This window comes from Macaca nemestrina, chromosome 2 (assembly GCF_043159975.1).
Source record: "Macaca nemestrina isolate mMacNem1 chromosome 2, mMacNem.hap1, whole genome shotgun sequence".
Classification (NCBI taxonomy): domain Eukaryota; kingdom Metazoa; phylum Chordata; class Mammalia; order Primates; family Cercopithecidae; genus Macaca; species Macaca nemestrina.
In genome coordinates, this window is record NC_092126.1 from 9,417,585 (window position 1) to 9,432,397 (window position 14,813).

At 40.2% G+C, this 14,813-nt stretch overlaps 1 protein-coding gene across 11 annotated transcripts in view; it reads right to left on the reverse strand.

Moving 5' to 3' along the window:
* Positions 1–14,813, reverse strand: part of LP (LIM domain containing preferred translocation partner in lipoma) — a 723,802-nt gene that overhangs the window by 115,779 nt on the left and 593,210 nt on the right. For all 11 annotated transcript variants that reach the window (XM_071090663.1, XM_011723147.3, XM_071090662.1 and 8 more), the window contains one exon: positions 3,391–3,560. In XM_071090663.1, the coding sequence (XP_070946764.1) occupies positions 3,391–3,560 (170 nt within the window). The remainder of the gene's footprint in view (positions 1–3,390; positions 3,561–14,813) is intronic.

Sequence of the window (14,813 nt, forward strand, 5' to 3'; positions counted from 1 at the left end):
AAGTTGATCAACAACCAATTTACACAGAAGTAAATTTAATTTATACTAGACTGGTCTCATTCCTGAACTCAGAGTATCAAACATGGTGGTCCTTATACAAAAATAATTAAGCCACCATCTTGAATATTCTCATTCCATCAATTAAAAAAAAAAAAAAAAGACACACTGACTGATGGCCAAGGATTAGGTTTGCTCTGGTTTGTATGGAATACCTTTTAGACATCAGTTTTCAACAGTGTAACCAAAGGCAATTTTGCTGGATCACATAGAAAATGCCTCCAGTTCTAAGGCCTTTGGTTCCAAGAGAGATGCACAGTTCTAGGATCCTCCTTAATGCAAACTATCTTCAAAGCAAACTTGTTTTATTTCATTTGCCCAGTTTCCTCAACCTCCATACACTTCTAGTATGCAGCCTATTGGACTTATAAAAGTTCAGAAGAAATTAAAGTTCTGATACATCCATCTGAGGGCTTGAGGGCTGTGCTAAACGCGAATCAATATTGAACAAGGGTCTCTGAGTAAAGCTTAACTGAATTCTGATAAGAATTAAATTACATTTTAGAGTCACCACAAATAGATCTCATTAAAGAAAAACCTTGATTAAATGTTCTTATGAGGAAAATAAGTAAAAAAAAAAGGTTAGAATTTCCATTATTTGAATTCATCCAGCTCTTCCAAGTATGTAATTAAACCTCTCCCAGATAGTTTTCCTTGTCATAAGCATAGTATAGTAACAACAAACCAAAGAAGAAGGGGCTGGCGTCCTACAGAATCACAGAGACCCATCCTATGCCTGGAATGGAGATAGAAACTTGAACCCACACACTACAGAAACCTATTATTTAGTCAGATTAGACCTTCTCCAGTTTTGTTACACACTCAGAAAAGCAAGCAAACATGTAAAAATGGGAAGAGTATGTCTGAGAGGTTATAATAATTTCCTAAAGCCCAGTGAATTTCACCGCACATGTAAGGTTCCCACATTCAGAAATATTAAACAGGTCCAGAAACTTCATTAAAGTTAATCACAGAATAACATTTATTCTACTACTTTCCCTGAAGAGGCCCAGTGTGCTTTACAAGGATTGTCTCGTTTCTTCTTCATGAGCCTTTGGGGAAAATAACTGCCATCGTCCCCATTATATAGATGAGGCAACTAATACTTAGAAAGAATAAATAACTTTCCCAAGGAGAAGAAGCATTAAGTGATGGAACCAAATTCAAACTCATGTTCTTCCCACCCTGTTACATTGTTTCCCAATACTGTCTATATGATTTCTAGCTAACAAGGGTTGAAACAAAACAACTGAAGAAGGCTGCCACAGTAGCATCATTAAAGTAGCAAAAATCAACCATGGAGTCAAAAAGGGATAAAAAATAGACACAAGAGCTATAAAATAACACAGCAGTATGTATTTACTTGGTGTAAGGACAATCCTAGGTGCCTCTACACACTCTGCCAACATCACTACCTTAGGGCTCATGGCAATAAATAACTTCATAGACGTGGTCCCAAGCCATTGCGAATGACACCCGGTTTAGTCTGTTTCAAGAGGCAAGGAAGTATGTAATGCCTTTCTTTTTTCAATACAGATTTCAAAGGGTGATATTTGAAATACTCTGATATTCTAAAGAGGTAAGCCTTTGTTTACTAGACTTCCCCTTGTGCATAATTGCTCCTTCTAGATCAACAGTACATTACTGTACTGTTGTGTACTGTTATGAACCTGCTCTGTCCTCCACTGAATGTGTAGAATCTCCTAGAAGAAAGGTTCTTCTGTACTGTTTTATAGATTGTGCCTTCCACTCCAAACGTCCTGAGTCATGTTCCTTTTATACTTGCATGTGAGATGAGAGTCAGAGCACTGACCTCAAAGCCAGCGACCGGGTCCTACTGTTCCTTTCTGCAAGAGCTTAGACTATGAGACTCAACCTCCTTAGTTGATTAATGGAAAATCCCCACCATGTCAATCTTGCAGAGGATAGGGGTGGCTGTATGTAGGAAAACGAAAACCACGTAGCATCTGCAAAGAATCTAAGACTGTGGAGTGTGAATAACGGAATGCAGCCTTGGTTCTGACACTAATGATAGGTCATACGAAGTCGCTTTCCTCCTCTCCATGTCTTGGCATTCTCATTGCTAAAGAGGGTAATTACGCAAACGATTTTAAGATTTTTTTTTCCAACTCTACCACTGTATGGCTCTACATGTGTTTAAGTTACCTTTGGAAAGAAATGATGTTACGTGTGTTTAAGTTACCTTTGGAAAGAAAATGAAACAAAATTGAACCTAAGACAGATGCAAAGCCACATTTAATCCTACAAAGTCTTAATCTTGACGAACTTCCAGATCTGTGCTACAGACCCCAAGGTTACAATGAGTTAGAGCTGCCAAGTTATGGGAAAATACCAACCAGGCCCAAAAAGTCTTCAATAAATGTGAACCTTGTAAAGCCAAGTATGACTCCCAATACCTTGGTGAAGAAACCAAGGTTTCTTTTATGTTGAAATCCCTGGGCACTGACGGACAAACCATGACTGTTTTGTGGGTTTACATAACAAACAAATAAAAACACTACTTTTCCCATCAACATGTGTTAAACAAAGATTAAAATCATGCTGAAGGATAGCAAAGAAACTTACACTAGATGAAAAAACCCTGTGTTCATTCATCAAATTATTCTAACAGAGAATAGTTTAATAGGTAGATTAAGTAAGGAGCATTGCAAAAACTCTAAGGTAACAGGACTGAGAATTTTTTAGTTACCCAGGGATATTATTAAAATATAGTTTTGTGTTCTGTAATAAAAGAAAACAATGATTAGCTCAGTCAGCATTATTGTTCATTTCTCTCTAAGGTGCTTTATAAAAAACAGTTCCCCTGTTTACATCATTGCACCTGTTGGATAAGAGGGGGAAGAAACATTTTGGTAGATAAAAAGCGACTCAAAGGGCCCAGTATTCCGGAAGAGAACTGACAAGTCCAGAGATTCTGTAAAGTTTCCCTGAAAATACTGGGCACTTCAAATGTAGGGTGAGATCTTATAAGAGGTGTGAGTCAGCTACTTGGAAAGCTTTCTGATGCTTCAAGAAAGAAAATTTTAGCTTGTACATACATGCTTAAAAGCCACAGACTAATGATCTTCCCAGCAGACCAGTAACTGAAGGGCAGTCCCACGCTAATACACCTTTCTGATCGCATATGAATGGGGGATGTGTAGAAAAAAATTACAATATGCTAATTTACGCACACACGCACACATACACCACACACATTTTGAAGTCTAGGAAGAAGTAAAGATCTGATGGCTATATTCCATGTGGAGTGACTGTCATTCAGCCACAGAAGACATCTTTGCAAAGCGTTTGAGGAACAAATCTGGAACTTACAATGTAGCAGGGCTCGCAGTATGCTTTCTTTTCCACAGCATAGAACGGCTGCCCTCGGAGCTTGTTGTTGCAGATGATGCAGGTAAAACAATCCACGTGGAAGACCTGATCCATGGCAGTGCATCCTGTACCTTCCCCAACTACGTTTTCTCCACACCGAGCACAGCGGCCTGGAAAAAAAAAAAAAGGGTTTGATAAGAACACACCAGGGAGCACTTCAGTCCTGCTAAAGCCAAAGTGGAGGAGAGAGCAGGTTCACAACACCAGTGGCAACAGAACCACCACACCTGCCGTCATTACCCCAGTACTATTACCCCATTACCCCAGCAAGATGACCAGTACAGCCACCCCTATCCTCTGCAAGATTGGCATGGTGGGGATTTTCCATTAAGCAGCTGAGGAGGTTGAGTCTCACAGTCTAAGTTCTTGCAGAAAGGAACAGTAGAACCCGGTCGCTGGCTTTGAGGTCAGTGCTCTGACTCTCATCTCACATGCAAGTATAAAAGGAACATGACTCAGGATGTTTGGAGTGGAAGGCACAATCTATAAAACAGTACAGAAGAGCCTTTCTTCTTGGAGATTCTACACATTCAGTTAGAATATAGGATAACTGGGTCCAAACCCAAATTTTAGTTCCTTTTACAAAAGCCCTGATTGTAAAACCTCTGCAGGCAGCCCTCTGTGACAGGCAGATCACGAGGCAGTCCTTTAATTTCTAGATCGCTTTGATGGCTAAAGGTTTCTTTCTCCTATCGAGCCATAATGCTTCCTTATTCTAACTGCATGGTTCTAGTTCTGTCTTCTGAGACCTTATCTCTCTCTTGGACTTGACACCCTTTAACACATCAAAATTCAGTGAACATTGCTTCCAAGTCTGTTATTCCTTTGAACATCCACACATCCTGCAATAGTTTCATATACTGTAGGGTTTTGAGTCTCTCAGGGCCACGGTTCTCGTTGTTCATGTAATGAGTATTCTGCAAAGCTCCAGCATTCTTAAATTGATTAATGTGGCATCTGGCCTACATATGGACATCAGGTCTCAGTTTTTAAAATCTGTCGTAAGCTTTAAATAATAACAATAAAATATAAATTCAGACAAATATTTATATCAGTGAGAGGCATTATGCTGGTTGGCATCCATATCTCTATCTGCCTCCATCATGGGAATCTTGACCCAGACGTCAGGTCCACATCTAGTTTCCTTTCCTAGTCTTTGTTTCTACTAAGTTAAAAAAAGTTCTATCTAATAGTTATAGAACACTGGGAATGTCAGTCAGAAGCTGTAGGCTTTGATAGATAAGGTATAGCAAATGCAGTGCTTCACATACGTCAGACGTTTTTCTAGGGGCTTTAGATATAATAATTCATTCCATATTCACAACGATGTATAGGCAGGTACTGTTATTATGCCTATTTTACAGATGAGGAAACTGAGTCACACAAATGGTTAACTAACTTCCAGCCTAAGCAGTCTAACTTCAGCATCTATGCTCTTAACCACTATGCTATAGTGCCTATTCCCAGTTGTGTGCATCAGGATTAACACAGATCTGACGTGAGGGAGCATTACGGAGAGACTTGTCACCGAAGACTGATTTCAGCAGTCCATCACATTGGATTGACAGCCATTTCACACTCAAACATGGGAGGGCTAGATGTTTCAACCTGAGAGAAAACAAGGTAAATTTATTTCTAATTCTCTCCAGTTGTATTTGGCTCTGAAAAGTATTTCTTTATATCCTGTTGCGAGATTTGAATGCGACTTTAAATATAACCCAAAGTATACACTTTAAGTTTTTTTTTTTTTTTTTTTTTTTTTTTTTTTTTTCCCCTAAGGAATAAGAAATATGAAGGCTGGGTGTGGTGGCTCATGCCTGCAATCCCAGCACTTTGGGAGGCTGAGGTGGGCGGATCACCTGAGGTGAGGAGTTCAAGACCAGCCTGGTCAACATGGTGAAATCCCGTCTCTATGAAAAATACAAAAACTAGCTGGCCATGGTGGTGCGTGCCTGTAACCACAGCTACTCAGGAGGCTGAGGCAGGAGAATCGCTTGAACCTGGGAGGCAGTGCAGTGAGCCGAGATGGCACCACTGCACTTCAGCCTGGGGGACAGAGTGAGACTCTGTCTCAAAAAAAAAAAAAAAAAAAAAAAAAAAAAAAAAAAAAAAAAAAAGAAAAGAAAAGAAAGAAAAAAAAAGAAATATGAAGTGCTGGAAAAAGAGTTAAAGTATTGGAAACTAAGCTGTCACCACTACAGTTGATATCATTATAAAGTCTTGATACCACAGTCTTGACATTTGATGAAAAAATTTTGTATAGTATTTGTTTGTGGCAGACTTTAAAAGTTTTTATCCAAGACTGAACTTGTACCTGTTTTTATTATGAGATAACATTTTGGACTTCCCTGCCAACAGTAACATAACTATTTCATATGGCACTATTTTTGTAATTATTCTGAAAAGGAAAAAAACCAAAACCACACACACACAAAACTGTGCTATGTTTGAAAATTGTGCTTAAATTCTAAGAGCTTCATGCCACCTTTTGACAACATTTCATTGCAGAAAACGAATTAGGGATTAGGAGTAAATGGATTACCAATCCATATGATTATTAAAAGCATATTAGATTCCTGTGAAAGCTATAATTTTACATTTCACATTCGTTAAATGCAGGCAGGTCAACAAAATCCTTTTTCTACATTACTCTTTCCTTTTCTAGGTGTCAAGCAGATTCACTACATAGTACATGAGGGGCTATCAGGGATCTGTGGACCACATTTCCCCCCCTCCCCAAAAGTAGTTCTCATTAAATATTAAACTATTGGTAATGGCAGTCTACTAAGCAGCTGAAGTAGCAATTTTGATTCAGACTATGATGCCCAAAGTGTAATACCTGGAATCCAAGAACCTGCGCCTACATGGTTTATGGAGAGTTTGATAGCTACCCATGAGGATGTGGGAGCAAACTTCAATCACTGATTTAGAGGGAATGGCCAGAGCAAAGCCTTAAAGGTCAGGCTGAAAAGATAAGCTTTGAAATGGTCCACTATTCAACCTCAAGTATCTACTCTTGCCCACAACTATGTTCTGCTTCTGTGTGATATACAAAAACGAATTCAGCGATGTCAGTGCCTCTCCCAGTCAAGACAACCTACATGCAATAGTCACATGACAAAGCATGTCACACGTCTTAGAAGCAAGTGCTACAGAATGTGGAAGGAAAACCGCATTCACCAGGGCTCAGGAAAGGTTTTGTGGAGAAAGAAGCATTTGAACCCAACCTTCAAGGTTGGAATTTTGACAGGTAGGGGTGGAAGAGGGAAACACATTCTAGTTTTCCCTCACAGAGAGAATGGGTGACTATGGCTTGGATACCAAAACAATGCAGTGGCTCTGTGATGGCATGACATGGTTTTGCCTTCTCAGCTATGAAAACAGATGGACTGTCTTCCTAAGGAATGATCTATTTTATGCTTTGGAGAATATTCCTCCAGAGTGGGTCAGCCTAATATGCTGGACCCAGACATAGCTAGTTCTGCTGCCTCTCATTATTTTTTCTATTCTTGGTATGCACTGGGGACACCAGCCTTGAGGGCGACCAGTCTGGCACCTTTAAATCACAAGTACAGAAAAAGAGCAAAGAACAAAAAATAAAAATAGCCCCACACATCAGCAGGACAGAAAAGGTACCCAAATCTCTCCTTTTCACATGAACAAACATTTACAAACTATGTCCTTTAGGGAGAGATTCAGAATGGAGAGAAAGTTACTCAAGCATAGTGTATGCTTGCCTCTAGAAGGACTTACATCACACATTATTAAAAGCACACCACAATCTTAACGCCCATCTTTTAGACAAGTATTTCGGCACTTTTAAACATGAGAAACCAGGAGAATAGTACCGAACTTCAAGGCATTGGAGCACGAAGGAAACACAGTCGATTAGCTCAGACAAGGGCTGGTGTGAAGAGCTGGTCGGCAATGCTGAGCACAGTCAATCAAAAGATCCTATGACAGAGGGTCGGCAGCCTATGGGGAACTTTGTCAGTGAATTAAGATTTCCAAACAAAACAAAAAAGGGTGTTTATATATTATTACTTATTTTATATATTGCTTTGTACTGACTCTAGATTCAGCCATCAATTCTTACCCTTCACCTCCGCTCTCCCATCTACAGCAACCTCAGCAATGTCTTGGAAATGCCTGCTTTCCACCACACGCCTACTACCTAATCACGCTTCCTTTCAAGGGCTATTGCAATGGCTTCCTGATTGTTCTGATATCTCTGATTTACTTCCTCTTACCAACAGAAAGGCTTTACAGAAGTCTTAGTAATGGAGCTAATCTGAAGAGTTAGAATGTTAACAAGTCATTTTTATGAACGGCATGGGTGAAGAGTGGCATTCCAGGCAAATCTACAGGTTGAACAAGGGAAGTAGAATAGTGTGATATGGGTTTTCAAGTTTTTTTTTTTTTTTTTTTTAACAGGATCTCATTCTGTTGCCCAGGCTGGAAAGCAATAGTGCAATCATGGCTCACTACACCCTTGAACTCCTGGGCTCAAGTGATCCTCCTCCCTCAGCCCTTGCCACCAGTAGCTGGGACTACAGGCACATGCCACCAAGCCCAGCTAATTTTTAATTTTTTCCTATAGAGATAGGGTCTTGTCGTGCTTCCCAGGCTGGTCTCGAGCTCCTGGGCTCATGCAGTCCTTCAACCTTGGCCTCCCAAGGTGCCGGGATTACAGGCATGAACCACTGCACCAGGCTGGCTTGTCATATTTATTTTCTCTTTTGGTAATATGAATTTGTTTCTTTCATGATGGCAAAATAAACTTTTTATTTAAAATGTTTTTCCTGTGATCACTACACAACTGATAAAAATAAGCCACAGACCCTCTTTTGCAAGCAGTGCTTGTTTTGAGGCAGGACCAAAGCTGTCCATAGCCATTTTGGGAGTTGATGCCATGGTGACTGGGGATGACATACTCCCAAACTTTCCCATTATTCACCATCAAATGTAAAGTATTAAATATGGGCAGACATCAAGCCAGGTCACATTTGTCTTCATGTCTTCCTTGCTACTTGAATTATAATAGACATTTTAAGCACAAGCAAAATTAATATTGTACCTTTAAATATGATAATGAATGGAAGCTCTATATGCCAATTGTATGATATATCAGCATTCCCATTAAGCACATTCTTCAATATATTCTGAAAAAAGTCTTGGTTCTAAAAGTTGAATCAATAAGATTATATAAGGGTAGTGAAATGATGGCAACGTATTCCTAGAAACAAAACCTGCTCCAATTTATCCTACATATGGCTACTGAAGTTATTTTCCTGAAGCACAGTTTCCATTAAGCTGATTTAGAAATGATCTTCCACTGAAGGCACAAAAAGATAACAGAATGAGTTTGCATTCTTTATATGACAGGCCCATATGACGTTAACTGAAGGCTCTAGGATGGTGGCATTTTCTTATGACCAAAGCTTTTATTTCATGGACTCTGTAGTATTGAGGCATGTAATAATAGACAACTTGTTTCTTAAGCTGCTTATATTCTAGGACAGTGACTCAATCTTGCCTGTAGCTTGCAATCATCTAGGAAACTTAAAAGAAAATCTTGATCCCTGGTTCCCAACTCCAAAGATTCTGATTTCATTGGTCTGGGGGTGGGATATTACAGGAGAGAAACTTTTAAAACTTTCCAGGTGATTCTATGTTGAGTCAAGTCAAACTCAGTGTTCCAGGGGGTGCCTATTTCTGTCCTGCTTGTCAGAATAAAAGCTGACAAGTATCGCCCAAACAGGTTTCATCTGCATGCAAAACAGTTTGGGGACAGACTGCTCAACCACGAGTTGGCTGAAAAAAAGAAATTCCTAAGGCATCATAATACATGTTGTTTTTTACCACAGAGAGGATTCTCCCTAATGCTGTCTTTATATTTTAGTTTGAAAAGTTTGCAATGGCTTTCCATCCATTGGAAATATACATGAGCAGAATCAGCTAAATTTTCTCATAAAATATTTTGGTAGCATTGAGCCAGAGAAAGCGGTTTACTTATATTAATTGGAAGCACTCCGATAGAACAGGCTTCTTTTGGGTTGCCGATGAATTTATCATATGGTACTGCTGTAGCCTTAGACAATACAGAATCCACAAAGAATGTCAATGGATTGCCATGCAAAGTAAGAAATCACATATCACATGATGCATCAAACTGAGTTCTCACTATTTTCTTGGGACTCTGCCTTTACATAATGTAGCAATATCCAGTCTCCTGTGGTTACTGCCACGTAGCTCTGTGAATACAAGAGTTTTCATCAAATCTTAAAAGCTGGACTGTAGGACACATGTAGTTCTGTCGCTGTACTTGTATAGATCTGATTCTGTAGAGAGGCTTGCAGGTTCAACAGGTCCGTGGACAGTGGGGGAAAGGTGGCTCCAATGTCTGTTTCCCTCTCTCTTGTTTTTCCCTCTACACATACATATACACACTCACACACACCCACGCTCAGACACTCGCAACAAGAAAAGGATCAATGACTGCCACTAGGATGAGTGGTAGACACAAAACACCTTCGGAGACAGTCAAATTAAGAAACATTTTAACATCTTAGTCCAAAAAGAGAAATTAAGCTAAAGTTAAAAAAGAAAAACACAACACACACGACAAGCCAAAACCCCAAGGTCGTCAGGGACAGGAGTTCAGGAATGAGTGGACAAAGGCCCGGGCAGCAAACCAGATGAGATGAAGTGAAGGCTGAGTGATCTCCTGGTAAGGGGAAGTTGTTATAAAGTCTAACCACGATGTGATTCATTTATAGATAGAGATTTGCTTAGCTTAGACCTTCAGGTGAGGTGGTAAATTAGGAGGGGGAGTCCCACAGAAGGTTGCAAAAGCAAGCATGTTTCGCTGATGTAAATATATGTATTGTGAAGGAACCTAACAAAAAACAGAAAATTATTGTGCATTTTTATCTGTGCTCAGCACTGTCCTAAGCACTTCACATACATTCTTTCATTTAGTCTTACCAACCAATTATTCTCCTTTTTAGATAAGAAACCCCAGGTTCCATCACCTGGCCAAAGTCTCAAAGGTAGAATGCAGTGGGGCTGAGACTGGAACCAGGTCTGACCATTTTATCAATCAGCACATGTTTCTATGTATATAATTCAATCATAATTCTGACCTATATCAGTATTGTTTGGGAGCAGAACCCATGAACACCTGCAGGGAAAGAGGAAGGGCCAGCATCACTTCTCCACCCCCACAAGTCTCAGGGGATCTTAGTGAAAGTGATGGTCCTCCACTGCAGCTCTTGGGTGTTGACCCTTCGACTCTAGCTTCCCATCAGGAATGTGAGTTTGAGAACCATTGCTGTAACAAGGACTGGGTGCTTCTGGGTTCCACAAAGAGTAGTTTGTTCCGGGGTATTAGAACGCAGTGATGGCTAGTGCCAAATCTCCCAGGGGCTACATTCTAGGAAACTGGAACTTTAACATTAGGCCAAGAGGGGCAACAAGTTGGGCAACACAAGCCCTGTTCCCAACCGTGGCAAAACTAATAACATCTACACACAGTAGTCATGACAGTAACTTTTTGATAACAACTTCCACTCTCAGGAAAAGCAGCAAAAACAAGACAAAAATACTACTACCACCACCACCACCACCACAAACAAAAATATCACCACCACCACCACCACCACCACCACAAACAAAAATACTACCAGCACCACCACCACCACCACAAACAACAAAAATACTACCAGCACCACCACCACCACCACAAACAAAAATACTACCACCACCACCACCACCACCACAAACAAAACAAAAATACTACCAGCACCACCACCACCACCACCACCACCACCACCACCACCACCACAAACAAAACAAAAATACTACCCGCACCACCACCACCACCACCACCACCACCACCACCACCACAAACAAAACAAAAATACTACCCGCACCACCACCACCACCACCACAAACAAAAATACTACCACCACCACCACCACCACAAACAACAAAAATACTACCACCACCACCACCACCACCACCACCACCACAAACAAAAAAACTACCACCACCACCACCACCACAAACAAAAATACTACCACCACCACCACCACCACAAACAAAAATACTACCACCACCACCACCACCACAAACAAAAATACTACCACCACCACCACCACCACCACCACAAAAATACTACCACCACCACCACCACCACAAACAAAAATACTACCACCACCACTACCACCACCACCACAAACAAAAATACTACCACCACCACTACCACCACAAACAAAAATACTACCACCACCACCACCACCACCACCACCACCACAAACAAAACAAAAATACTACCAGCACCACCACCACCACCACAAACAAAACAAAAATACTAACAGCACCACCACCACCACCACAAACAAAACAAAAATACTACCACCACCACCACCACAAACAAAACAAAAATACTACCAGCACCACCACCACCACCACAAACAAAACAAAAATACTACCAGCACCACCACCACCACCACAAACAAAACAAAAATACTACCACCACCACCACCACCACCACCACCACAAACAAAACAAAAATACTACCACCACCACCACCACCACCACAAACAAAACAAAAATACTACCACCACCACCACCACCACAAACAAAACAAAACAACCCCGCTTTGCATTTTCGAGTATAATACATGGTATCTTTTGAACAGTTACATATAACACGGTGTAAAGAAAATCAGCTGTGCAATTCTTGCCTTTGTTACTAGCTATTGGCAGCCTAGACAAGTTTTCTAAATTTTCTGAGCCTGAATTTCCTTGTTTTCAAAACAAGCAGCTAAGGAGATGCACTCACTAGATAAGTGGTCTTAGTTGAGTCACTTATCCAGCCATTCTGTCAATCCCTCAACAAATGCACTTGCTGAGCTTCTGTTCTGTGCCAAGTACTGCAGCAACCTTTCCTAGGCTTCTCTAAGAGGGAGATGATCATAATTGCCTTAAATACTTAGCTATGACATTCGGAGAAGGTAACATCTAGAAGGTGTCCAGCATGAGACCTACTTCTTTCTCCTTCAAACTACAGGAGGTATATAGCTCAACTTCAAAATAAAGAGCTCATAACAACTAGAACAGAAAGGTGCATGCTTTGGACTGTTCTCTACAGATGACAGTCAATGAGTGGAAAATAGAGGTCGCTATGTCTCTGAGGCAGTCAGTTAAGATTTATATTTATCAATATTTTACTGATGGAATTTTTGGTAGACAATTGAATCTTAATCCTACAAAAATTTTCAAACCCTGGGTGACGATAATAGTCAATATTTATTCAGCACTTTTTATGTGCCAGGTGTGAAGTATTTAATTGTATTATCTCACGTGATCACCCCAACAACTCTGTGATATAGGTTCTATCATTACCTCCATAATAGTGGATGAAAAGGCAGCCTAAAGAGATTACGTGCTTTGCCCACAACCACAGAGTTAAATATTGAAGCTGGAATTGGCGCTTAGGCAGTCTGACTTTAAATCTATCCACCTAACCAGTTTTCTAAACTGACTTATTACTTTAAAAGTCCAAAATTCCTAAAATTATCTGGCCAGGCAGGAACCTTGGTTACATCACAGAACATTCCTGACAGAAACAGCCATATTTCTTTTGGCCAAAGCAAGATTTCTCTTTAATTTTTACACATGGACATTTTCACATTCTCAGTCTTAATTTTTAATCCAGTCTTCTATATTTAGAATTTATTTCATGATTGATCTGCTAACAGAAAAATCAATATTTACAAGTACAGTTAGAACCACTATTGCAACAATTATTTTTGACTTATGGTTTGAATCTGCTCCATGATCTCTCTCATGGGAATCTATATTTCCCTTAGGTCCACTCAAAGGGTAAATTTGCCCAGGTACTTTGAGCTTTTGTGGTAGGAAATCTCCAAATTTATTCTGGTTATTTGAGACCAAACCTGATAATAAGGCAACCCAAGGGGGTGTTTCTAAAGCTACTGTATCTCAGCAGCCAGCAACAGAATAATCTTCACCCTGTGAAGTCAACAAGCATCCCTTCTATTTGTCTAGTGCTTTATCTTATTTATCAACACATTTGATCCCTCAGTAATATTCGGATGCAGCAAAGCAAGGGTTATAATCACTCTCATTTTAACAATTAAAATACTCAAACTTAAAAAGGCTTAGTGGCCTACAGAACTTAAGAGTTCAATGTGTGACTTAAGACCATGTAAAGTTAAATCAGATCCAAAGGACAGAGCTCAGGCAGAAGAACATGTTGCAAATGAGGTGGAATCCATGTAGATAACATGTAATGGTCATACTGACACCAAGACATAAATGGGAGCCACAGTTTGCAGATGGAGAACTATGACTCATTTTGTAAAGAACAGTAGGTTTTCTCCAGTGTCCCTCTTACCTTCCTGTTTCACAAAAGAAGAAAGCAGACAAAAAAGAGTGTTAACATGGAACAGATTCTCTGGATATTAAACTTTTTTTTTTTTTTTTTTTTTTTTGAGACAGAGTCTCACTCTGTCGCCCAGGCTGGAGTGCAGTGGTACGATCTCGGCTCGCTGCAACCTCCACCTCCCAGGTTCAAGCAATTCTCTGGCCTCAGCCTCCTGAGTAGCTGGGATTACAGGTGTGTGCCACCATGCCTGGCTAATTTTTTGGTATTTGTAGTGGAGATGGAGTTGCACCATGTTGGCCAGGCTGGTCTCAAACTCTTGACCTCAGGTGAGCCACCCATCTCGGCCTCCCAAAGTGCTGGAATTACAAGCGTGAACCACCACACCTGGCTTGGATAGTAAACCAATATAAAAAGGAATGAGTATTTCTCCAATGACCATATTACCCTTTCCATCTTAGAAAAGATGTGTGCTATGATTTGAATCGGTTCCCTCCAAAATTCAGCAGTAGATATTGTGATGTTATTAAAAAGTACTGATTAGGCCATACTGGCTTCTCCCTCATGAATGGGATAAAGCCCTTTGTGAAATCGGTTTCATGCGGCCTTCTGCTGGCTTGCTCTTCCACTGTCTGCCATGTGAGGATGTAGCACAAAGCACCATACTGGAAACACAGAGTAGCCCTCACCAGAAAATGAACCCTGCTGGTGCCTTGATCTTGGACTTACCAGCCTCTAGAACCATGATAACATAAATTTTTGTTCTTTATAAATTACCCAGTCTCAGTTATTCTGCTATAGCAGCACAAAATGGACGAAAACAATATGTGACTACTAAAAGACTTTGTCCATACGGTACCTGCCTCCATGGGAGATACGAATTTAGAATATAGAACAAAAAGGGGAAAATAAAAATTATAATTAACCTAAATTAAAATTGTGATATATAA